We start from the raw sequence: 27,587 nt of genomic DNA on the forward strand, positions 1-27,587 counted from the left end.
TCATCTCAGGGAGAGATTTCTAAGTCATCTGGGGCCTGAGGACTTATTTAAGGATAGTCCATAGACATATTCCTGGGACCCACACAATAGTGGAGTGGCTGCTAACATCACATGATGTTGGGCAGCCCCAAATGCAGAACAGGATGAGTCACTTGAAGATTTGCTCTCCCCTAATTTGTCCCCTGAAATAGCAGAATCATGTCCATGTACAGAGTATAACAGACATGGAATTGACAGGGGGTGCAGGGTGGGGGGAGTGGATTGTACAATTCTAAATGCCCTTTCATCTAGACCAGGGGTTGGCAAACTTCTTCTGTAAAGTGTCAGATAGTACATATTTTTTTATTTTGGTTTTGTGGGCCATACTCTGTGGCAACTACTCAACTCTGCCATCATAGCACAAAAACAGCCATAGGTAATACATAAACAAGGAAATATGGCTGTGTTCTATAACAGTTTATTTTTAAAAAGACAGCTGAATTTGGACCACAGGCCATAATTTGCCAACCCCAATCTAGATAATAAAACTGCTCCTTACCAGTATGTTAGCAGAAAGGGGGTCGGCTCTGCTCCCATTCCTGACTTGCTAAAGGCCCAGGACCATTTCCCAGTGGAGGCACTGGGGTTGCTTGTTTAAAGGGTGCTTGAACAACCAACCAGCAAAGAGGTAACTGATGCCAAGATAAGCAAGATCAAGTGTTTAAATGCTAAAACTCCACCAGAAGCTAAGAATGGAAGAGGAATGTCTGATCATTTCCATACCAGCGACAATTAGGGCAGAATTACAAACATCTATTTACCAAGTGACAAGACAAACTGAAGGAGATCCTAGTAAAACTTAGGGATCACTTAGAACCAACTATCCACTGCCACTTGTCATCTACACAGGAAGGCTTTATTTAGCACAGGACTGAAGTGAAAAGTAGACTCAGAGATGAAAAGGCTGTCAGGAGATAGGGGGCTGGTTTTAACCTGGATATCTACTGTCTTATGCAACATAGCAGATTACCTTTTAGTGTAGTGTTCCTACCTCAGTCTGTAGAATATGGTGTTTCTATGCAGTGAGTGATAACCTTGACAGTGACCTTTCATATTCACATTAAAGAGAGATACAATATTCCATTTCCTGGTATGTTACTTGTGTCTAGAGTTCTAACAGTACAATAGTCCATACCACTTCCAACAGCTGGATTTTGCTCTCTGAACAGAAACTTTTGGGTTATTTTTTTCCAGGGCTTACCCCACAAAATACAGATAGTAAAATTTCCTTCAATTTGCTTTTCAAGTAGTGCTTGAATAACCTCCTTTGTTGGTGACTAGTCTTTTTGGTATCTCCCCATCGTTAAACATTGTTCAGATTTTTAACCTGGTTTTACTGTGTTCCACTATGTCTCCCATTTTCTCTCAAAATTAGTTTGATCTCATTGTAGAAAAAAACAATGGATTCCATAGCTTCATCCATCAGAGGAAATAAAACTCTTACTAAAGAATAGTGTACTGCATCTTTAAGCAGTAGAAGGTAAACTACCTGCAAATGTGAATTTCTTAGTTTCATTAAAAAGTATAGTTGTAAACCTTTCGTGTGCCAAAAATTCTAAGTTATACTTTCCTTCAAAGCAATGTACTTTTTTCTACATATGCAGTATGTAGTTAGCATAAAATCATTGGTGCCATGAAAATTATTTTTAAACTTAAATAAATATTTAAATATCATTGAAGAGTGGACTCTTTTTTAACCTACAACTGGTCTCCCTTTTTCCTCCTTAAAGTTACCAACACAGAGATAAAAGGATACCAGGGGGATTTATACAGCTGACTGCTGTTCATGACTAGAATCATTTAAAATAGTCATTTTATTGGGGCACCTGGTTGCCTCAGTCAAGCATCCAACTCTTAATTTTGGCTCAGGCCATGATCTCATAGTCATGAGGTTGGGCTCCACACTGGGCATGGAGCCTACTTAATATTCTCTCTCTCAAAAAAAAATAGTAATAATAGTCATTTTGCTTATATCCATCTATCATCCTTGACCTTTCCCCCAAAATAAATACTACTAAAAACGTGGAAACTGTAATAATAGAATGATTTTAGAGGTGAATTGGACCTCATTTTTCTGTTGAGGAAAACCAAGGAGTGATTTTCCTAAGGCTACATAGAGCCAAAAGTAGAACCAAGATGGTCCAGGGTGCCTGGCTGGCTCGATAAGTAGAGCATGAGATCCTGAGGTTGTGAGTTTGAGCCCTACATTGAGTGTAGAAATTACTCAAGAAAATAAAATCTTAGGGGCAGCTGGGTGGCTCAGTTAAGCATCAACTCTTGATTTCAACTCAGGTAATGGTCTCACAGTCTGTGGGATGGAGCCCTGCATCTGGCTCCACACTGACGGTGCTGAGCCTGCTTAAGATTCTCTCTCTCCCTGCCCTTCCCCTCCTCTCTCAAAATAAAAGTTTTTTTATAAACAAGAACCTAGATGGTCCAGCTTCTAGACCAGTGTTCTCACTCAAGCCTGGAACAAGAACAGAAAACATTTCCTATGAAGGGAATAGAATGGTGTCACTGCTACAGTAACCTGATAATTACAACTTACAAAATATATTCCTATAACATTATCTCACCTGATTATATAACCATCACTCTGGCTACAAAACTGGTAATGGTCTTTTAAATTCCATGAGGATGAAAAGTGAAACTTGGGTCCACTGTGCTAGTTTCTTACCTAATCTTCCTGTTTTCAATTCTATCTGCCCTTTAATGCTCCATTCTGCTACCAGATCATCTTCCTAAAGCACCAATCATGTAACCCACCTCGAAATTTTCAGAGGTTCCTATCACCTATAAAATGATTATCTAATATCCTGTCCCTAGTGGAGTTTTGTTTTTGTTTCTAATGACAAAGTCTTTGCTTAAAGTGATCTGCAAAGTAAAAAGCCTAAGAAACAGGGGTGCCTGGGTGGCTCAGTAAGTTGAGTGTCCAGCTCTTGATTTCAGTTCAGGTCATGATGCCAGGGTCGTAGGATTCAGCGCAGAGTGTGGAGCCTACTTAAGATTCTCTCTCCCTCTGCCATTCTCCCCCACCATTTTCTAAAAAAAAAAAGAAAGCTCTCTAAAAACAAAAAAGAAAAGCCTAAGAACCACTGGATGTGAGTGGTGATTTCCCATGATCCTACAGTTTTTTTAACATTTATTTAACATTTGTTTATTATTTTCCCCCAGTGCAAGATGGGGAGAGGCAGAGAAAGTGGACACAGAATCCAAAGCAGACTCCAGGCTCTGTGCTGTCAGCACAGGGCCCAACATGGGGTTCAAACTCATGGACCGTGAGATCATGACCTGAGCCGAAGTTGGACGCTTAACTAAGCCACCCAGGTGCCCCCATGATCCTACAGCTTTAAGGCAGCCACTCTTCTATGGATACTTAATGAGGACCCCCTATGTACAGACCCTTTCAGGGCTCTAGCACCCACTCCCTCTGCTTAGGGTTCCTCAACCATCAGCAGGCCCCTCTACAAGAGAATACACTCCTGGTTTTAGCACATGAACAGGCTTCCTCTACACACCCCTACAACTTGCTGATGGAGTAGAATCAAACAGGCAAAAGATACTTTTAAAACACTTCCTCTTGCACTGCTTTCATTTTAGGAAGAGGTACCTTAAAACGTTTTACTCCTGCCTCTGTGCTAAATGTTATCTTCCTCACAAAATTTCACCTTTTCATTTGAAAATCCAAAAACACTTATAACCAAATGAACCAAAATATGGGTTTATGCTGTCCTGGAACTAAAACTCCTTACTGGCCATCAATACCATACTAAAAAGGAAAAACCAAAAAAAGTACTAAATCAGAAGGGACAGCCTAGCAAAAGGACACCTAAGTTTTTGGAACCTGAAGTTAAAGGGCATATATTGCTTCCTCTTGGGTTGATACAGAAGATACCTGTGTCTGCCCTCCTCCCTCCCCATGTACTATAACTGACTGAAAGGATTTAAATCTTTGTGTACACAGCCCCAAGCTCCCTGCTTTCCTGGAGAACTGCCTTTGCAAAGTCATCTCTGTGGAAAGGAAACTCAAAGGCATGAAGTCCAAAACAGGACTTAAGGAACTAAGATTTATTAATTCCTAATCATTTTTAAGCCTCTCCGAGTTTGACCAAGTCCCTGTCCGCCTGAGAATCGTCTCCTTCCTCCTTAAGGGCATAAAAGGATGGGCATCTCAAAGAAAATGACTCAAGAGGAATACAGAGCTTACGTGCTTAAGAGATATCATAAAGCCCAACTTAAAAAAAGAGAGAAAGCAATCATAACATATGAATAATTACAGAAGCCATAAAGCTTTAAGCAAGTCTCTGGGAGAAGTACCTTTCACAACAGATTACAGTTTAAGGATGTCCTAAGGGAGACAATTTTCCTTTATGTGCTTTGTAGATTTAAACAATTACTCCATTATAGAGCTTATCACTGAGAAACAAGTCCCCACTCACTCTCCTTCCTTCCTGCATTGCATCAAGAAGACAGAACTCTATTAACTGGAATTAGATATAAATACTACAGTTTATGAAGCTAAAATGGCAAAAGAAACCACAAAAGTGACAAACATCAAGAATTTGCTAACATTTATTGCAGAAACCGGGCAATTACCACCAAGGATTCAAAGCTTAAATGATGGTACTAATTTCAATGAGAGTATTTTTCAATATCTTTAAAAAAGAGCACTTTTCACAAAAGTAGCCACACTCTGGGACCTGTGAAATGAAGTGGTGTAGAAAAGGGAAAGGGAAAAAAAGAAAAGAAAAGGGAAAGGAGCCTACAGGCTTCATTTATTATCTCCAGGGCAGTTTAATAGAAGTCAACCTCACTTAGCTTTCCCTTCCATTTCATAAATGAATATTTCCATTTCACTTACCAATTTCTATAATCCTCTCATCAAGAAAACAATTTTTATTACTTATAACCTATTTAATAAACTAGGCCTCAATGATTACAGAGAAGGAAATTATACATGTGACTTTATTTCTGTGATACACAATTTGAGAAGACATTTCCTCTTAGAATTCAAACATATTGCCAAAAACTATAATAGTCCTTCAGTAGTAGTTTGTCACTGAAGAGCAACAAGGTAAATATCTAGCAAAAAGGTAATATCTTACAGTAATGTCAGTCACTGATTTTGTAGCTACCCTTCCAACAACAAACACTCAAATTGCCCTAACTTCTGGGAAAAAAAATTTATGACAAAAAATGCCAAAAGTCGTTTTTCATAACATTTCCTCCAAATATGAATTAGGAATGAAGGTATTCACTTAAGAAGATAATGAATCTCCTCTGGAGAGTTTAAAGACAGGGATAGGTAAGTGTATCTGAGACGTTCTAAGGCAGGAGCTTTCACTTCTTAAACCATGACCTACAGCAGTACCACAATAATAAAGACATATATTTTACATCAGAATATACATGTGCATATATACGTACAAATATGCACGCATATATAACTAAGTTTCACAAAACAACCTTTACTCTGTTTCCTATTCTTTACTATTTCTTTCCTTTTCCTTTTTTTAAACTCTGGTCATGGCTAAACTGATTTCATGTGAATAGCTATAAACCACAGTGTGGAAAACACTGGTCTGAAGGCAATCTCACCCTGGCTTACAAGGGTCAGGCAGATCCAAACCTTGTTCCTAGAAGACCTAGAATTCCTCAGCCATGTCTCAAGAGCCATCTAGAGGAGATCAAAGGGTCAGCACACACAGACCCAGGCCCTGCCCAAGTCAACTAAGGCTTCTCAACAATTATCTTGGGATTTCACATAACACTGAATTTAAAGGCGGGGGAAAAAAGAGCTCTCTATTTAAAAAAATTAAAAGTTTGAAAATCACTAAGTTAGGATCTCTTCCAGTATATGAGTCTAGAAATAAATATTCACTCCAAACTATAAAATAAACCACAAATCCAAATGTCACTATCAAAACCCGTATCATTAAACACAAAAACTTTTAATAATAACCAAAGCTTTGTAATTTATAATGCTAGAATTTCTCAATATACTGCCTGATTAAAGTGCTGAAGCAATCACAGCCTCCCCTCAAATTCCCTCCCCAACCTACAGAAACAACTTAAAAGCCTTCTCCCTTACTAAAAGTACATTCTGCTCACAGTTCTTACTAATAAAGCAATTTTATATTTGCTAAGAAGAACATATGAACAAGTAAACAGACCAAGGCACATGAATTACTAGGCTACTTAGACACTGATTTGAACAAATTGGTGTTGCTAAACCAAACACTCAGCAACTTTCTTAATTCATAAAAACATGTATCTTCCCACTGGAATTGCCTCCAGCCAAAATATACCGAGTTGGGTGCATAGCATTGATGGAACACACAGAGACAAGGCATTCTCCACCAAAAAAAGAATGCACCTGCTTTCCTGTCTCATGGAAGATTTCCACCCGTCGTGGATGAGCCATGCTGCCAACTATGACACAGTCTTCTTGTTTAGGGTCCCACACAGCCTGGAACCTGGTCAGCCACCGCCCAGTGATGGTGTTGTGCCTAGTGAAAAAAGCAAGTTTTTTAAAGGTAGTAAGTGTTAAATAACTGAAGGCAGCAATCGGCAGACAGTAAACATGGCAACGCTCCTAAATGCTGGTTTTCTCTGCCAAGCTTCTCATTAAGTTACTGAGTTACCATCAGCCTAATCTCATCCTTCATATAAAACTGAACACTAGGGGTGCCTGGGTGGCTCAGTCAGTTAAGTGTCTGACTCTTGATTTCGGCTCAGGTCATGATCTCACAGTGCAGAGCCCATTTGGGATTCATGCACTCTCTCTCTCTCTCTCTCTCTCTCTCTCTCTCTTTCTGCCCCTCCCCTGCTCTCTCTCTCTCAAAATAAACAAACTTGAAAAAAAAAAACCCTGAAAATTAGTCCCTTCATGGTTGTTCCTTTCTTGGGATGCCTGGGTGGCTCAGTAAGTTAAGCATCCAACTCTTGATATCGGCTCAGGTCATGATCTCGCAGTCTTGAGATGGAGCCCGGCTGCACTAGGCATAGAGCCTGCTTTAGATTCCCCCTCCCCCTCTCCCTCTGCCCCTCCCCTGCTCACACATGCATGTACTCTCTCACTCTCTTTCAAAAAAAAAAAAAAATGAAAATCAGGACAGAGATGATGTCTTCTGTACTTCTCAATCTCCAGTGCCAAGTACAGTGGTTTATACTCAGTGGATGGTTACTGTCTGTTAAAACAGCACCTTTTGGGGGCACCTGGGTGGCTCATTTGGTTGAGCAACCAACTCTTGATTTCAGCTCAAGTCATGATCCCAGGGTTGTAGGATCAAGCCCTGCTCAGCATGGAGCCTGCTTAAGAGTCTCTCTCTCTCTGTCTCTCTCTCTCTCTCTCTCTCTCTCCCCCCCCTCTCTCCCTCCCTCCCTCCCTCTCTCTCTCCCTCTGCCCCCTCTCCCCAACTCGTGCAATCTCCCTCTAAAGTTAAAAAAAAAAAATAGCACCTTTTTTGTTCACTATTTCCTAGCTCAATAGAATCCTCACCCCCTTCCTTTTTTTAAACATACAAATAGAAGAAGCCCTAGAAATAAGAAATATACAATCCAGGTTATTGCCATTTTAATAGAATCTATAATCCCGTATTTGTATTCCCCTGATAACCAAACCCTGAGATCATTTTATATTCCGTAAACTTTTAAGTAAAAATACATTTGGGGCTCAAAGAAGAAGTCACAAGAGAAATTAGAAAATATCTGGCAATGGAGCACCTGGGTGGCTCAGTCAGTTAAGTGTCAGACTTGGGCTCAGATCATGATCTCATAGTTAATGGGTTCAAGCCCCGTGTCAGACTGTGTGCTAACAGCTCAGAGCTTGGAGCCTGCTTCAGATTCTGTGTCTCCCTCTCTGCCCCTCCCGAACTCATGCTTGCTCTCTCTCAAAAATAAATAAATATTGAAAAAATTTTAAAAAGAAAGAAAATATCTGACAAATTAAAAATGAAACACAACATACCAAAATTTATGGGATGCTACAAAAGCAATACTAAGAGGGAAATTTATAGCAGTAAACACTAAAGTCTCAAAATCAACACACTCTAGTTCCTCAAGGAACTAGAAAAAGAAGAACAAACTCAACCAAAAGTTAGAAGAAGGAAGGAAACAATAAAGATTAAAGCAGAGTAGGGGCGCCTGGGTGGCGCAGTCGGTTAAGCGTCCGACTTCAGCCAGGTCACGATCTCGTGGTCCGTGAGTTCGAGCCCCACGTCGGGCTCTGGGCTGATGGCTCGGAGCCTGGAGCCTGTTTCCGATTCTGTGTCTCCCTCTCTCTCTGCCCCTCCCCCATTCATGCTCTGTCTCTCTCTGTCCCAAAAATAAATAAAAAATGTTGAAAAAATAATTTATAAAAAAAAAGCAGAGCTAAAAGTCAGGTCATGATCTCACAGTTCATGATTTCAGGCCCCACATCAGGCTCTGTGCTGACATCTCAGAGCCTGGAGCCTGCTTTGGATTCTATGTCTCTCTCTCTCTCTCTCTCTCTCTGCCCTTTCTCTGCTCGTGCTCTGTCCCTCTGTGTCTCTCAAAAATAAACATTAAAAAAGAAAAATTTAAAACAGAGCTAAATGAAATGGAGAATAGAAAAACAATAGAAAAAAAACAAACAATAGAAAAAAAAATAAGTTGGTGTTTTGAGCAGATCAACAAAATTGACAAGCCCTCACCTAGATTAGGAAAAAAAAGTGAAAAAAAAGAATAAAAGATAAAATGCAAGTAACTGAAATCAGATATGAAAGCAAGGACATTAAAACTTATGTCACAAAAATAAAAAGGATTACAAGAGAACAGTATGAACAATTATATGCCAACATATTGGTTAACCCAGAAGAAATGGCATTTCCTCATGGATCGAACCATGAGGAAACAGAAAATCTAAGCCTATAACTAACTACTAAGGGGATTAAAACAGCAATAGAAAACCTTCCAATAAAGAAAAGCCCAGGACCAGATGGCTTTGCTGGAGAATTCTACCCAACATTTAAAGAATAAACACCAATGCTCATCAAATTCTTCCCAACAATTAAGGGCAAACTTCCAAATTTCTTTGAAACCAGCACTATTCTGATACCAAAACCAGAAAAGGAGTCTGCAAAAAAATAAAATGACAGACTAACATCCCTGATGAATACTGATGCAAAAATCCTCAACAAAATACTAACAAATTGAATTCAGTAGTGCATTAAAAGGATTATACACTATGATCAAGCTGGATGTGTATCTGGAATGCAAAGATGTTTCAACATACAAAACTCAAATGATTTAATATACCACATTAACAGAATGAAGGACAAAAACCATGAGATCATCTCGATGCAGAAAGATCGTTCGACAAAATCAATACCCTTTCATGATAAAAACATTCAATGAACTAGGAACACAAGGAACTATCTAAACATATTAAAGGCCATATACAAAAAGCCCACAGCTAACATCATACTCAATGGTGAAAGATTGAAAGCTTTTCCTCAAAGATCAGGGAAAAGGCAAGGATGCCCACTCTTGGCATTTCTATCCAACACAGTCCCGAAGTATGTTTCTTACCAACATAAATCTGGTAGGACTAGAAACACTAATCTAAATGCCAGGTGTTCACAACTGTACAGGTAGCTAGATCCTACCTGTGAGACATCACCATTACACCAACAAACATTTGATAAGGGGGACATTCTGAACACTCACATGATGATCAATTAGACAAGAAAAAGAAATAAAAGGCACCAAAACTGGAAATGAAGAAGTATAATTATGTTTGCATGACACAACTCCACACTCACATAAAATTCAATTCTAAGACTCCACACTCACATAAAAAACTGTTAAACTAAAACAATTTCAGCACCGTTGCAGGATACAAAAATAAATGTACAAAAATCAGTTGCATTTCTACACATTAACAATGAACAATCTGGACAGGAAATTAAGAAAACAATCCCATTTACAAAAAAGAATAAAATACATAGGAATAAATTTAACCAAAGAAGTGAAAGATTTGTACACTGAAAACTACAAAACATTACAAAAAAAAAATCAAAGAAGATACAAATAAATAGACATCATGTCCATAAATTGGAAGATTTAATATTGTTGAAATGTTCATAACTATTCAAACTGATCTATAAATTTAATGTAATACCTATCAAAATCCCAATGGCATTTTGTACAGAAATAGAAAAACAATCTTAAAATTGATATGTAAGCTCAAAGGACCACAAATGGCCAAAATAATCTTTAAAAAAAAGATTTTTTTTTTAAGTTGGAGGCCTCACACTTCCTGATTTCAAAATATACCACAAAGTAACAGTAATTAAGACAGAGTGGTACTGGCATAAAGACATACAGTCCAATGTAACAGAGAGCCCAGAAATAAACTCTCATGTATATGGTCAAATGACCTTCCATAAGGGTGCCAAGACCACACAATAGGGAAAGGGCAGTGTCTTCAACAAATGGTGCCAGAAAAACTGGATATCCACATACAAAAGAACAAAGTTAGACAGTAATCTTACACCATATACAAAAATAACTCAAAATGGATTAAAGACTTAAACATAAGACCTGAAACAAAACTCCTAGAAGAAAACATAGTGAAAAAACTTCAGGACATTGGATTTGGCAATGATTTCTTGGATATGACACCAAAAGCAAAACAGACAAATAGGACTATATTAATTTCAAAAATTCTGTGCACCAAAGGAAACAATCAACAGAATGAAAGGCAACCTACAAAATAGTGTAACTCCTACAACTCAAACTAGGGGCGCCCAGGTGGCTCAGTCAGTTGAGCATCTGACTTCAGCTCAGGTCAGGATCTTAGTTTGTGGGTTTGAGCCCTGTGTTGGGCTCTGTGCTGACAGGTCAGAGCCTGGAGCCTGCTTTGGATTCTGTGTCTCCCCCCTCTCTCTGCCCCTCCCCTGTTTGCGCTCTGTCCCTTTCTCTCTCTCTTTCCCAAAATAATAAATAAAAAACATTTTTAAAAAATTGAAAGCAAAAATGACCCATTTCAAAAATGGGCAAGACTTGAATAGACAGTTCTACAAAGAAAATATATAAATGGCCAAAAGCATATGAAAAGATGTTCAATATCACTAATCATCAGAGGAATGCAAATCAAAACCACAGTGAGGTATTACCTCACACCCATTTAGATAATCACTAACAAAAGAGCAGAAAACAAGTGAGGGGCACCTGGGTGGCTCAGTGGGTTAAGTGTCTGACTCTTGACTTCAGCTAAGGTCATGATCTTATGGGTTCTTGAGTTCGAGACCTGCATCGGGCTCTGTGCTCATGGTGCAGAGCCTGCTTAGGATTCTGTCTCTCCGCTCTCTGCCTCTCTGCCTCTGTGTGTGTGTGTGTGTGTCTCTCTCTCAAAATAAATAAATAAATAAACTTAAAAAAAAAAAAGAAGAAGAGAAAAGTGATGAATATACAGAGAAATTAGAACGCTGGTGTACTGCTGGTAGTATCAGAAAGTAAAATGTATAGCCCTTACAGAAAAACAATATGGAAGTTCCTCAAAAATTAAAAAACTCCTCCTTCTGGGCTATATACCCAAAATAATTCAAAGGACCTTGAAGAGATATTTGCACACCCATGTTCACTGTAGCATTTACAATAGCCAAAAGGTAGAAACAACCCAAATGTCCTTCAACAGATAAACGGGATAAAGAAAATGTGGATTACACATACAATGAAATATTATGCAGCCTTAAAAAATGAGACCCTGTCACATGCTAGAACATAAGAGAACACTGAGGACATGATGTCAAGTGAAATACGCTAGTCAAAGAATGACAAGTACCGTGATTCTACTCATATAAAGTATCTAAAGTAGTTATAAGTACTCATCAAGTGTCAAGTAGAAAGGTGGTTGCCAAGGTCTGGAAGGGAGGGAGAAGGAAGAATCAAGGTTTAATGGGCAGAAAGTTTGAAAAAGGAAATGAAGAGGGACAATTTATGAGAAAGGAAACAAACACACTTAAATGTAGCTTCCACAGACTATAAAATGCATGAAGCAACAGTCAACATATTGCATACCCTATTTCCAACTCCATAAATACTCACAGAGAGAGACATCTAGGAAGAAGGCATTGACGCAAGTTGGATGTAAAATACTGTACATACATTAAAAGTAGCAGATGCAAAAAAAAAGAAAGAAAGTAACCAAAGAAAGTAAGTGGGAAGGTGGGGAAACCATTTAAGCTCACAACAAACAGGTATAAACAAAGAGAGCTTCAGCTGGCCTCACAGTAGGTAAGTAGTTACAATCTTCTTTAATAAGATACCATAAATAATTCAAGTTGAATACAGTCATCCACCTTAACCAAACAGAACCACCCAGCTGTAGAGAACAGCTACTGACTAAGAGACTGAACCTCTTTAAAAATACAGTGAACCTGGAAGCAAGAACACTTCTAAACAGGATAGGAACCAGCAACCTAGGACACTTAATGTAATACAAAAATCAGACTTATTACATCTCTTTGATAATCAGATGTCTAATGTATGCACTCTAAATAGCTGACAGCAATCCAGGGTCTACATTATTCAGCATATGGAAACCTACCTGATGGTAGTGAGCAGAGGAATCTGAGAGGATATACAGCTGCTGTCAAAGATTCTGCAAAATAAAGATCAAGAATAACGTAACACCCTTTTTACTGTTTCTTAAAAATTTTCTGAAACATCAGTGTATTTAACAAGCTTTTCATTGGTTCATGATATGAAATATGATTGCTATTTTAAAATATATAGGATCAGGCTTTAACAAAAATTACAAGAAATATTATAAAATTCAGTGCTTTATAGTTTAGTGTAGAAATAATTTATTTAAATGCTATTACCCCAAATGTAAAATGCACATTATAAAGTGATAATCTGGTGAAATCTATTAGAAATCACAATATAGATCATATATAAAGGGATATGGTCTGAAAATGTACAAATAACCTAAAAATGCATGCACATATCAAGAGCAATTCCCCCATGAGACTCATTAGTGAGGGACTAAACAATGTCATTTTCAGATGCTGGCAAGACTATGACTGACCAGCAACCAAGGGGAGAAGTTCTTGTGGGATAACTCAAAGAGTCCAGAAGCCTCTACCAGGTAGAGAAAGAAACTACCCACATCACACCACCTCCCCCTTCTTTATGCACTTAGCTATTCCAGTGCAGTTTCTTGACACTAGAGCTTATTGCCTACTTCGATGACCAGAAAGGTGAATCATTAACAGCTAATGTAAACTCTACAGTGCAAATGAACAGAAATGGGAAAAATAGGTAGCTTCTGAGACAAAGAAAACTGTATGGGTGGAAAAGAGACAATGGGCTGCCACTGCCTGGTGACTAAATCTTTTAATGCACCCACCTGGGTAATGCTCACAGACTTTACTAGAAACTAACTGGGTATTTGTCACAAACCGAAAACCAGGCTCTTCCCAATAGAAGAGTCTAACGGAAATTAGGTGCCTTTCTAGAGCTGGGCCCACAATATATATTCAACAGATACATTCAACAGATACTGTCTATCCACCAGTCATATATTTCCATTCAGTGTCCTACTATTCAACCAATGAATTCCAGAATCACTTAAGGTAAAAACTCTCATAAAATAATAAATGCTTACAATGCTAAGCAAAACCAGGAATTACAGAAGAGAACAAAATCATTTCCTTTGTGGTTGTATTAACATTCTTCACATCTTTTTTATTGGCACTATATTTTAATTTTTGTTCAACTGGTTTACATTTCATTTTTAAAGCCATTTTAGGAAGTACCAAAAAGCTAAAACCATAAAACTGTAACCAGTAGTTTATACAGAAGCCCAATTTTTGCTATCTTTTCTGCCTGCCTACAACTTCCACTAAGCATTTCACATGTAAGGCAGACCCCACTATCCCCAACATAAGAGTTTGTCCCTATGCTAAAATTATCTTTCTTCCAACATATCACAGCCTGGTTTTTGTTTTTGTTTTTTTTGTTTTTTTTAATTTTTTTTTTCAACGTTTATTTATTTTTGGGACAGAGAGAGACAGAGCATGAACGGGGGAGGGGCAGAGAAAGAGGGAGTCACAGAATCGGAAACAGGCTCCAGGCTCTGAGCCATCAGCCCAGAGCCTGATGCGGGGCTCGAACTCACGGACCACGAGATCGTGACCTGGCTGAAGTCGGACGCTTAACCGACTGCGCCACCCAGGCGCCCCTATCACAGCCTGGTTTTATTGGGAATTCTGGGATTGCTCAGGGCTCAAAGGAAAGCCTGACATCTACTTCCTGAAGTAGCTATAGACCTTTCCTGCTGATCTCAAGGAAATTTCCAGACCCAAAAACTTTTGAAAAGCCATTAAATATAGGTTATTGATCTGGCTAGGAACAGAGAAATGGCTACAAAACAATAATACTAGCAATTTAATAGGGAGCAGTAGTAAAGCTACCTGTTTACTGACACAGTAGCTACAGACTCTTTAGATTCCTTAACAACACATTTCTATCTCCCCAATTTACCTCAGCTTACAATCAGCACATGTGGTCACTACTCTGTTACCAGTAAGAGGTGAAAAATATGCAGAAGCGATGCTCTTTGTGTGTTCAGTCAAAGAAATCAAAGGCTGGCTTCCCCTGGGATTCAGGTGCCTTGCATCATAAATATGAGTATCCCTGTAAGGGGAGAATAATTCTGTTTTAGTGAGCTCTCGAATAGTGCTGAGCATTAATTAGACACTCAAATACTCATTACACTGAAGAACAATTAAGACAGAACATTCTAATCTGTAATAATTTTACAAACATTGTGTAGACAAAAAATGAAATATTAGAAAAATTCCAAAACTGTAGCATATACATGAAACCAGTAGGTATAGAGAGACAAGATTCTACTTGGTTTTCCAATCTGAGAAAAAAAAATGAACACAGACCAACAAGTTCTATGTCACATACAGGTTTTTTTTATAAGTTTTCTTCTCAAGAGACTAGAATTAAATGCATGTGATGCCACGGAAAACAAAAATGTGTTCTGGTTTAATATTTTCACTATTTATTAAATCCAAAAGAATCTCTCTTTTAAAAAAAATCACATTCAATAAAACCTCAATTGGTGTAGAAATCAAAATTATTTGACCATATGGGGTATCACAAAAGTTGGAGGTCTTTGACATCCAAACTAAAGCAATATTCCTAACTTTAAAAGGCCTGAATCACAAAACTTTATGAAGAACATACCTCAATCCTGCAGTGATAAAATACTGTCTATGCACTGGGTGGACATGAACAGTTCTTATTTTTCTCAGAGAAGAATTGATAAGCTTCTCATAAGAAGTTCCAGGTGTCCGTCTATCCACCAGCGATATATTTCCATTCCAGTGTCCTACTATTAAAGTGGAAGCATCTTCTCCCAAGAAGTCAAAGGAGGAAAAGCTACTTCTTTCATCTCTACATACCTAAGGATACAAGTAACAACTTATACAACACTCTCCTTTTTAAAGAAAACAGATGCATAAATTCTTTGGTAAAAATCTATGAAACACTTTACCTAATAATCTCATTTATTCTTCCATCATCCCACAGAAAGCACCAGGCAGAATGATCACCCCTTTTTACAGAGATGGAAACAAAGGCACTGATCAGCTGTGAGACTCCCCTACAATCAAATGGCCCATCTACCCATGTCAGGGTTACATGCCAAATGTCTTAAATCCAACAAACCTCAGTTGCAGATCTACCCTGTGACACTTATTAGGAAATGAACTAAATATGAATTCTACCCAATTCAAATACCTTAATATATCAAGGAATTTTGCCACCTAAGTCCAAAAAAATATAGCCAAATGTTCATCACCTACTCTTGGTAGAAGTGTAAATAAATACATAGCAAATTTCTGACAACCAATCAGAGTACACCTATCAAACTACTTAATGCTTGTACTCTCTGACCCCAAAATTTATCTAAGATATATATAAAGTTGCCTACTGCAAGACTGCCTATAATAGCAATAAGAAGCAACCTAGGGGCGCCTGAGTGGCTCAGTGGGTTAAGTGTCTGACTTCAGCTCAGGTCATGATCTCACAGTTCATGGGTTTGAGCCCCACATTGGGCTCTGTGCTGGCAGCGCAGAGCCTGGAGCCTGCTATGTGTTCTGTGTCTCCCTCTCTCTCTCTGCCACTCATGCTGTCTCTCTCAAAAAAAATAAATATTTTTTTAATTAAAAAAAAATTTGTTGGGGCGCCTGGGTGGCGCAGTCGGTTAAGGGTCCGACTTCAGCCAGGTCACGATCTCGCGGTCCGGGAGTTCGAGCCCCGCGTCAGGCTCTGGGCTGATGGCTCAGAGCCTGGAGCCTGTTTCCAATTCTGTGTCTCCCTCTCTCTCTGCCCCTCCCCCGTTCATGCTCTGTCTCTCTCTGTCCCAAAAATAAATAAACGTTGAAAAAAAAAAAAAAATTTGTTAAAGAAGCAACCTAAATGTCCACCAAAAGAGGCCTGGTTTAATAAATGATGGTACATCACTACTTTGAAATACCATGAAATGCTAAAGAGAATGAGGTAGATTTGTACTATAATCTCTCCATACTAGTAAGTGAAAAGAGCAAGTTGCAAAAAAAGTATGTATACAGTACGACTCCATTAGTACAAAATTACATGGTTGTAAGTATATGTGTACTTTCTTGAAGCATACCCAAGAACTACAAGGCTTACTTCTGCAGAGTGGAAATGGGGAAAAAGCAGATTTCCTCTGCACACCCTATTTACTGCAAATATGTTATCATAAGCATATATTAATGTTATGATTTTTAATCACTTATAATCCACAGTACTATTACTTTGGGCTCAGGTCTCACACACATAAAAAATAAAAAATAACAGTTGTAGAATGTGTCAGACACAAGTAAGAGAATAACCACAATTTGCAACATTGAATCACTAATTGCTGTTATTTAGTTTTAACGTACTATTATAAACTGAGATTAACAAATTAATTAACTGAAATCATCATAACCCCCATACACCCAAAAAGCCCAATATACACAAATGAAACCTGAAGTGAAATTCAGTCAGTATGTTAAAAATGGTTAAGTGCAGGGGCTTAAGTGCAGTGAAGTCAGACAGACCCAAGTGAAAACTCTAGCACTACCATTTATGTTCCTGAGCAAGCTAATAAACCTCTTTACCTCAGTTTTCTCAACTGTTAAGTGAGGATAACATTATTTATTTCATAGAGTGTTATAAGGCTTAATAATATATATAAAGCACTCTCAGATAAATGTCTAACACAAGGTAACTGTTCAATCAGAAGTAACAGGAGCACATTACTTATGCATGCAACTTCATGGATGAATCTTCAAAGTATTATACTAGCTGAAAGAAGTCAGACATAAAAAGCTACATACCATATGATTCGATTCCATTTACTTGACATTCTGGAGCAAAGTTATAGGGACAGTAATCACATCAGTGGTTGTCAGGGGCTGTGGGAAGGGGGAGGAGACTGACTACAAAGGGTCATAAGGTAATTTTCTCAGGTGACAGAAATTTTCTCTATATTGATTTTGGTTGCATTACACGGGTGTACACAATTTGCCAAAGCTCGTAGAACCATACACTTAAAGGGATAAATTCTACTACATATAACTTATACCTCAATAAACCAGACTTAAAATATATATATATATAATATATTATATATTATATAAAATATAATAATATTATATATTATATATTTTATATATATATATATTATATATATATATATATATATATATATATATATATATATATATATGGGAGGGCCTGGGTGGCTCAGTGGTTAAGAGTCCAACTCTTGATCTTGGCTCAGGTCATGATCTCACAGTTGAGTTCAAGCCCCACATCGGGCTCTGTGCTGATAGTGTGGTGCCTGCTTGGGATTCTGTCTCTCCTCTCTACCCCTCACCTGCTTGTGCGTGCTCTGGCTCTCTCTGAGAATAAATAAACTTAAAAATATATATATACATATATAGGGGTACCTGGGTGGCTCAGTCAGTTAGGAGTCCAACTCTTGATTTCAGCTCAGGTCATGATCTCACGGTTTCATGGGTTCAAGCCCTACAAATACTGGGCTCTGACCATGCAAAGCCTGCTTGAGATTCTCTCTCTCTCTCTCTCTCTCTCTCTCTCTCTCTCTCTGTCCCTCCCCTGCTCTTGCTCTGTCTCTCTCAAATAAACATATATATATATATATATATATATAAACTTATATATATAAATAACCTTCTATAGAGAGAGAGATGGATATATATATATATATATAGAGAGAGAGAGAGAGAGAGAGAGAGAAATCATATGTGTGTATAGATAGATAGATAACCCAATTAAAAATTAGGTAAAGAATCCAATATTTAAAGAAATCAACATTTCTGTAAAGAACTACAAATGGTCAATAAGCAAATGAAAAGACACTGAGTATCAATCATTAGGGAAATGAGGATCAAAACCATAATGACACAGGACTTCATACTCACTAGGATGGCTATAGTAACCAACAATAAGTGTTGGCAAAGATGTGGAAAAACTGAAACACTCATATATTGTTGATAAGTGTGTAAAATGGTAGAGCCAGTATGGAAAACAGTTTGATAGTTTCTCAAAATGTTAAACACGGAGTTACCATATGCCCCAGCAAGTCCACTCCTAGGTATATACTCAAGAGAAATGAAAGCTTATGTTCACACAAAAGCTGTACATGAATGTTCATAATAACATTATTTTCAATAGTAAAAAATGGAAACAACACAAATGATGAAAATGTGGTATATCCATACAGTGAAATATTATTCAGCCACAAAAAGGAATGAAGAAATGACATTCCACAACATGGATGAACCTTGAAAACATTGTTATGTAAAAGAATAAAGTCACAAAAGACTACAAATTGTATGATTCCATTTATATGAAATATCTAGAATAGGCAAATCTAGAGAGATAGAAAGTAGATTGGTGGTTGTCTAGGGCTGGTGGGGGAGAGAAAATTGGGACTACCTGCTAATGGGCAAGGGGTTTCTTTCTGGGGTGATGAAATATTTTTAAATTAGACTCTGATAATGGTTTCACAACTCTGTAAATATACTAAAAACCATTGGATTTTAACTTTAAATGGGTGAATTGTATGATACGTAAATTATATGTCAGTAAAGCTGTTTAAAAAATTAAGTAGTTTGGGGCGCCTGGGTGGCGCAGTCGGTTAAGCGTCCGACTTCAGCCAGGTCACGATCTCGCGGTCCGGGAGTTCGAGCCCCGCGTCAGGCTCTGGGCTGATGGCTCAGAGCCTGGAGCCTGTTTCCGATTCTGTGTCTCCCTCTCTCTCTGCCCCTCCCCCGTTCATGCTCTGTCTCTCTCTGTCCCAAAAATAAATAAACGTTGAAAAAAAAATTTTTTTTAATAAAAAAAAAATTAAGTAGTTATTATTGACTGATATGATATACACATACCTTTAAATTTCAAATTCCAACTTTCTTATAAGAATAAAGACAAATATAAAACAGAACATGACTTGCAGAGATAATTACATGGTTGTATCTTAATAACTAAAGTGTTATCATTAAACAATTTAAAGAAGACTTTTGACAAAAATTATCTCTTATGTAAAAGATTAAGGCATAAAATTATACCATCAATTAGTGTTTACAAAGCAACTTCAGTGATGGCCTTGTTCTCTTCGTTGTCTATTACATATAAATTGCTCTTACACTGAGGACTTCTAGAAACTTTAAAAGTCACACTTAAGATAAAGAATAAAATCCTACATCTAAATCATCCTAAGCTTCACAAAGATTAAAATCCATACTATTAAAAAAGTTTGATTTGTAAGAATTATTAAGGAAATTTGATACAGTTAAGCAAATTTGAAAGCTCACTTCAAATAGTATGATTATTGTAAGCATTAAGTAGTAGATATTTAAGTAGTAAACTAAAATGTAATCACTGGGATTACATTAACAGATTCCTCACCCTTTGGAAGATTCTGGTGCATTGTGTCAGAAATCAAAATGATTACAAACCTCCAAGGTTTCTAGGTCATCTAGGTAGAGTGTCCCTGGGAGAATAGTGGTCCTGAGTATGAGCCCAAGATCTTCAAACTATTCTTTTTTGTTTTTTAATGTTTCTTTATTTTCGAGAGAAAATAGAGAGAGTGTGAGCAGGGGAGGGGCAGAGAAAGACGGTGACAGAGGATCCAAAGCAGGCTCCATGCTGACAGCAGAGAGCCCAATGTGGGGCTTGAGCTCACAAACCATGAGAATATGACTTGAGCTGAAGTTGGATCCTTAACCAACTGAGCCCCCAGAGGCCCCAATCTTTCAACTATTCTTAAATAGACTTCAACTTAATTTGACCTTGCAGGTGTTAGACTGGCCCCCCTACAATAATTACTTTAAACGTAAATGGTCTAAATGCTCCAATCAAAAGACACAGGGTAACTGAATGGATAAAAAAAAAAAAAAAAAAAAAAACAAGACCCATCTATATGCTGCCTACAAGAGATTCATTTCAGACCTAAGGACACATACAGACTAAAAGTGAAGGGATGGCAAAAGACATTCCATGCAAATGGAAAAGAGGAAAAAGAACCAGTGCAGCGATACTTCCAGCAGACAAAATAGACTTTAAAACAAAGACTGTGGGGTGCCTGGGTGGCTCAGTCAGTTGAGCATCCAACTCTAGATTTTGGCTCAGGTTGAGATCCACACTGAGTATGGAGTCTGCTTAGGATTCTCTCTTTCCCTCTCCCTCTGCCTCTCTCCCCCACTCACATGCTCTCTCTCAAAAACAAAAACAAAAACAAAATATTGTTACAAGAGACAAAGAAGGGCATAATGACAAAGGGATCAATCCAACAAAAGAATGTAACAATCATAAATATCTACATACCCAACACTGGAGCACCTAAACACATAAAGCAAATATCAACACACATAAAAGGAGAAATGCTCAGCAATATAGTAATAGTAGGAGACTTTTTAACACCCCCACTTTACACCAATGGATAAATCATCCAGGTAGAAAATCAATAAGGAAACTGTGTCTTGGAACTGTATAATAGACCAGACTGACTTCACAGATGTACACAAAACACTTTCTCTAAAACCAACAGAATACAGATTTTTTTCAAGTACACATGCAATATTCTCCAGGATAAATCATGTTGAGACACAAGACTCGATAAATGTAAGAAAACTGAAATATCAAGCATTTTTTCTGACAGTATGAAACTATTAATTATCAGAAAAAAAAACTAGAAAGAACACAAACACATAAAAGCTAAATAACATGCTACTAAGCAATCAATGGATCAATGAAGAAATCAAAGAGGAAGTAAAAGACACATGGAAACAAATGAAAATGAAAAAACAATAATCCATTATCTCTGGGATACAGCAAAAGCTGTTCTAGGGGGGAAATTTATAGCACTACAGGCCTACCTTAAACAAGAAAAACCTTGAATAAACAATCTAACCTTATTCCTAAAGGAACTAGAAAAAGACGACACACAAAGCCAAAGCCTAAAGCTAGTAAAAGGAAGAAGATAAAAAAGACCAGAAGGGAAATAAATGAATACATGCTTAAAAAAACAAAAACAAAAACAGAAAAGATCAATAAAGCCAAGAGATGGTTCTTTGAAAAGATATATAAATCTGATAAACCTTTAGCCTGACTCATCAAGAGAAAAAGGGAGGACTCAAATAAATAAAACCAGAAATAAAAAAAAAGTAACAACAGACACCACAGAAATACAAATAATTGTAAGAGACTACAAAAAATTGTACGCCAAAATATCAGACGACTTAGAAGAAATGACTGAATTCCTAGAAACATAATTTTCCTAAACTGAATCAGGAAGAAACAGAAAATCTGAACAAACCAATTACTAGTAACAAAATTGAATTAGTAATCAAAAAACTCAACAAACAAAAGTTCAGGACCAGATGGATTTACAGATGAATTCTACCAAACATTTATTTTTTCTAATGTTGATTTATTTCTTTTGAGAGAGAGCATGCATGCACATGCACAAGTTGGGGAAGGGCAGAGAGAGAACCCCAAGCAGGCTATGTGCTATCAGTGCAAAGCCTGACGCAGGGCTCAATCTCACCAACCATGAGGTCATGACTTGAGCCAAAATCAAGAGACAGATATTTAACTGACTGAGCCACCAGGCACCCCTGAATTCCACCAAACATTTAAAGAAAAGTTAATACCTAGTCTCCTCAAACTGTGCTAAAACAGAAGAGGAAGGAAAGCTTCCAAATACATTCTACAAGGCCAGCAAAACCAAAGTACTACAGAAAGAAAACCATAGGCCAATATTCCTGATGAACACAGATACAAAGAGCCCTCAACACAACAGTAGTATACCATATTAAACAGTACATTAAAAGGATTATTTACCACAATCAAATGGGATTTATTCTGGGGATACAAGGATGGTTCACTGTCTGCAAACCAATCAACATGATACACATTAATAAAATAAAGGATAAAAAATCATATCATCTCAATAGATGCAGAAAAAGCATTTTATAAAATTTAACATCCATTCATGATAAAAATTCTCAACTAAGTGGGTTTAGAGGGAACATACCTCACCACAATAAAGCCTATATATAGCAAACACACACCTAATATCACCCTCAATGGTGAAAAATTGAGTTTTTTCTCTAAGATTAGAAACAAGACAAAGATGTCCACTTTCATCAGTTTTATTCAACATAGTACTTGGAAGTCCTAGCCACAACAAGCAGACAAAAATAAAAGGCATCCAAATTGGTAAGGAAACCATAAAACTGTCACTGTTTGCAGATGACATAATACTGTACATAGAAAACCCTAAATACTCCACCAAAAACTACTAGAAGTACTAAATGAACTCAGGAAAGTTACAGGATGCAAAATTAATATACAGAAATCTGTTGCATTATATTACAACTAATAATAACAAAGTAGCAGAAGGAGAAATTAAGAAAATAATTCTATTTGATGCACCTGGGTGGCTTAGTCAGTTAAGTGTCCAACCCTTGATTTTGGCTCAAGGCATGATCTCACAGTTCATAAGTTCGAGCCCTGTGTCGGGCTCTGCACTGACAGTGTGGAGCCTGCGTGGGATTCTCTCTCTCTCCTTGTCTCTCTGCCCCTCCCCCACCCCCAATGTCTCTCTCTCTCTCTCTCTCTCTCTCAAATAAATAAAACTGAAAAAAAATGTTTAAAAAGAAAACAAATCATTTATAGTTACACCAAAAAGAATACTTGGGAATAAATTTAAGCAAGGAGGTAAAAGACCTGTACTCTGAAAATTATAAAACAATGATCAAAGATATTGAAGATGACACAAACAAATGGAAAGATACACCATACTCACGGACTGAAAGAACCAATAGTGTTAAAATGTACATACTAACCAAAGCAATTTACAGATTCAATGCAATCCCTATCAACATACCAACAGCCATTTTTCACACAACTAGAACAAATAATCATAAAATTTGTATGGAACCATAAAAGAACCTAAATAGGCAAAGCAATCTTAAGAAAGAACAGAGATGGGGGTATCACAATCCCAGATTTCAAAACATATTACAAAGCTATAATAATCAAAACAGTACGGGACTGAGACAAAAATAGATCCATGGAGCAGAATAGAGCCCAGAAACAAACCCATGCTTATATGGTCAATTAGTCAATGACAAAGGAGGCAAAAACACACAATGGGGGAAACAGTCTCTTCAATAAATGGTGCTGGGAAAACTGGACAGCTACATGAAAAATAAGAAACTGGACCACTTTCTGACACCATACACAAAAATAAACCCTAAGTGGGGTGCCTGGCTGGCTCAATTGGTAGAGCATACTATGCCTGATCTTGGGGTTATGAGTTCAAGCCCCATATTGGCTGTAGAGCTTACTTTAAAAATTAATTAATTAAAAAGTAATAAACTCAAGATGGATTAAAGACTTAAATGGGAGATCTGAAACCATACAACTAAAAGAAAACACAAGGAAGTAATCTCTTTGACATCAGACTCAGAAACATTTTTCTACATATGTCTCTTACAGAGAGGGAAACAAAATAAAAAATATTAGGACTACATCAAAATAAAAAGCTTTTGTACAGCAAAGGAAATCATCAAAAAAATGAAAAGGCAACCTAACGATTGGAAAAGATTATTTGCAGACAGTATACCTGATAAAGTGTTAGTATTCAAATTATATAACCCCAAAACTTCCCCAAGCAATCCAATTAAAAATGGGCAGAGGACATGAACAGATACTTTTCCAATGACATGGAGATAGCCAACAGACCCATGAAAAGATGCTCAACATCACTAATTATCGGGGAAATGCAAATCAAAACCACAATGAGATATCACCTTATACCTGTTAGAATGACTACTATCAAAAATACAAGAAATAACAAGCATTGGCAAGGATGTGGAGAAAAAGGAACCCTTGTGCGCTGTTGGTCAGAATAAATTATACAGCCATTGTAGCAAACAGTATGCAGTTTCCTCAAAAAACTACAAATAGAAAAACCCTATGATCCAGTAATCCTACTAGTATTTACCCAAAGAAAATGAAAACACTAATTCAATGGGGTGCCTGAGTGGCTCAGCTGGTTAAGTCAGACTCTTGATTTCAGCTCAGGTCATGATCTTATGGTTCATGAAATCAAGCCCTGCAGCAGGCTCTGCGCTGCCAGCACAGAGCCTGCTTGGGATTCTCTCTCCTTCTCTCTCTGCCCTTCCCCAGCTCACACACAGGATGCTCTGTCTCTAAATAAATAAATAAACATTAAAAAAAATTACCACTAATTTGAAAAGATTTACATACCCTTATGTTCATTGCAGCATTATTTATAAAAGTGAACATATGTAAGCAACCTAAATGTCCATTGATAAATGAACAAAGATGTGGTGAGTGTGTGTATATCCATACATACACACACACACACACACACACACACACACACACACACACACACACATGGAATATTACTTAGCCATAAAAAAGAATGAGATCTTGCCATTTGTGACAACATAGATGGATCTAGAGGATATTATGCTAAGTGAAATAAGTCAGACAAAGAAAGTGTATGATTTAAGTTATACAGCATCTAAAAAACAAATGAACAACAACAAAAAAAACCCAGAAACAGACCCAGAGAACAAACTGGTGGTTGTCAGAGGGGTGGGGTGGGGATGAGAGAAAGGCAAAATAAATGAAGAGGAATGGCAGATACAGGCTTCTAGTAATGTAATGAATATGGGAATAAAAACAGATAAAATGTACAGCATAGAGAATATAGTCAATGGTATTGTAATAGCTGTGCAGGCTGACAGATGGTATCTATACTTGTGGTGAGCATAGCATAATGTATACAGTTGTTGAATCACTGTTATACACCTAAAACTAATGTAATATTGTGTGTCGACTATACTTTAATCAAAAAACAATAATACAAAATAAAATATTTTTGCAAAGATTAAAAAATAATTATGAGCAAATACTTACATGCCTGGCTGGATCATCTAACCACTTTATCTAAATTAAATCATTTAACCCTCAAGACAATCCTATTAGGTAGGTACTATTACTATCCCATTTCACAACTAAGGAAATTGAGGCACAAAGAAGTTAAAAAAACTTCCAAGGTCATACAAGTAGTAACAGATGGTCTGGGATTCAAACTTAAGCAGTGCAGTTCTAAAATTCCTACTCTGTACCACTTCACCCATTCTGATTGTTATAATAATCATTCATGTGTCATTTCATAAAGAATCCAGAATATTATCTCAAGCCAACATGTAAACACATTAACATTTACCTCTTCAAAAATAGCCCTTGAAAAATCCCCACAGCGTAATGTGCCATCATAGCTCAGTGAGAGTATGTGAGCCGGATTGGCAGGTGAGAAGTAAAGACAGCTAACTGGCTGACTGTGGGGTTGAAAAACATAAATTCCATCTTCTTCAGATTGGTGAGTCTGGAAGAGAGTTGAGGGCAGGGAGATAGACAAAAACTAGTGAAAAGTAGCAACACTTTCTGTCATTAAACTATTTATGTTTGTATTACATTCAGTCTTTTCTTAGTCTATAATTATACCCACCCTCCCATTCAAGAAGTCAGAACTAACAATGTCATATTATCACTAAATTACTTTTTTCTAATTTTTAATCCAACGATATTGTCACATTTATTTTAACCGTTTCCAGCTTTTGCAAACTACTTTTTCATAATGCAGAAGGGAAAAGAATTATAGTTTATTATGACTTTAGTTCATGAAATCTCAAGAAATGAGAAATCTACTCTTTATTTCACATTCAGCATAATTTCCTTCTACTAAATACAGTATAACTACCATTACTACTTTGTCTCCTCAGTACGCTTCTATATATCATTCTCAGCACAATTTTCATAAGGTTATTTGGTCCTGGCACAAAGTGATAATTTTAAAAATACGTTATCCCCTAAATACACCATGAAAATGCATGTATTTCAATTCCACATTAATATTATTACTACTGGGGCTCCTGGGTAGCTCCATCAGTTGAACATCTGACTCTTGATTTCGGCTCAGGTCATGATCCCAGGGTCATGGGATCGAGCGCCACATGGAACCCTGTGCTAAGTGTGAAGCCTGCTTAAGATTCTCTCTGTCTCTGTCTCTCTCTCTCCCTCTGCCCCTCTCCCTGCTTGCACTCTCTCTCTCTCTCAAAAAAAAAAAAAAAAGTAATATTATTACTACTTCTAGGGATTATCCTTTTCACAGGTGGATTACCAACTACTAAATCATCACTTCTCAGATCTGGATAAATTATGTTACTATGCCATATGTCATAGTACGAACCAGAGCAACTATCCTCTCCAAATTTGGCTTAATCTGCTCTGAAATATTCAGGCATTTCTGTTTTCTTCTTTTTTTATTTTAAACTTAAACAAAGAATTTTTTAAAAGGAAAGGGAGGGAAAAAATTATAATCACATACACTCCTCCTATCTAGAGTTAACCACTGTTAATATCCTCACATATTTGTTTATAGTGTTTATTTTTAGAACAAAACTCTCCATTGTTATAAATAACAATACAGAAATGTAGAAAGACAATAACTATTAAAAATTACTGCAAATCCGGGGCACCTGGGTGGCTCAGTCGGTTAAGCGTCCGACTTCGGCTCAGGTCATGATCTCACAGTTCGTGAGTTCGAGCCCCGCATCGGGCTCTGTGCTGACAGCTCAGAGCCTGGAGCCTGCTTCGGATTCTGTGTCTCCCTCTCTCTCTGCCCCTCCCCTGTTCATGCTCTGTCTCTCTCTGTCTCAAAAATAAATAAAAAACATTTAAAAAAATTTTTTAAAAATTACTGCAAATCCAAAATTAACTAAAATGATCATTAAAATACTAAGCTATCATTACAGATATCTCTGTATGTACTTAGACAAATAGAATGACAGAGAAGAAATTTAGAAAAAAATAAGACCATGCTATATATGCCATTTTTCATAGTATTAAATTATACTTCAAAG

General features: G+C 37.2%; 1 protein-coding gene across 2 annotated transcripts in view; it reads right to left on the reverse strand.

Moving 5' to 3' along the window:
* Nucleotides 1–4,595: 4,595 nt before the first annotated feature.
* Nucleotides 4,596–27,587, reverse strand: part of WDR76 (WD repeat domain 76) — a 64,065-nt gene continuing 41,073 nt past the window's right edge. For both annotated transcript variants that reach the window (XM_047075174.1, XM_047075175.1), the window contains 5 exons: nucleotides 25,892–26,050; nucleotides 15,268–15,485; nucleotides 14,554–14,706; nucleotides 12,614–12,667; nucleotides 4,596–6,548 (listed from right to left, as the gene is read on the reverse strand). In XM_047075174.1, the coding sequence (XP_046931130.1) occupies nucleotides 6,293–6,548; nucleotides 12,614–12,667; nucleotides 14,554–14,706; nucleotides 15,268–15,485; nucleotides 25,892–26,050 (840 nt within the window). In that variant the 3' untranslated portion in view covers nucleotides 4,596–6,292. The remainder of the gene's footprint in view (nucleotides 6,549–12,613; nucleotides 12,668–14,553; nucleotides 14,707–15,267; nucleotides 15,486–25,891; nucleotides 26,051–27,587) is intronic.

This window comes from Lynx rufus, unplaced genomic scaffold (genome assembly GCF_022079265.1).
Source record: "Lynx rufus isolate CCGP_SWC_20201006 ecotype Redwood Valley unplaced genomic scaffold, mLynRuf1.p SCAF_13, whole genome shotgun sequence".
Classification (NCBI taxonomy): Eukaryota; Metazoa; Chordata; class Mammalia; order Carnivora; family Felidae; genus Lynx; species Lynx rufus.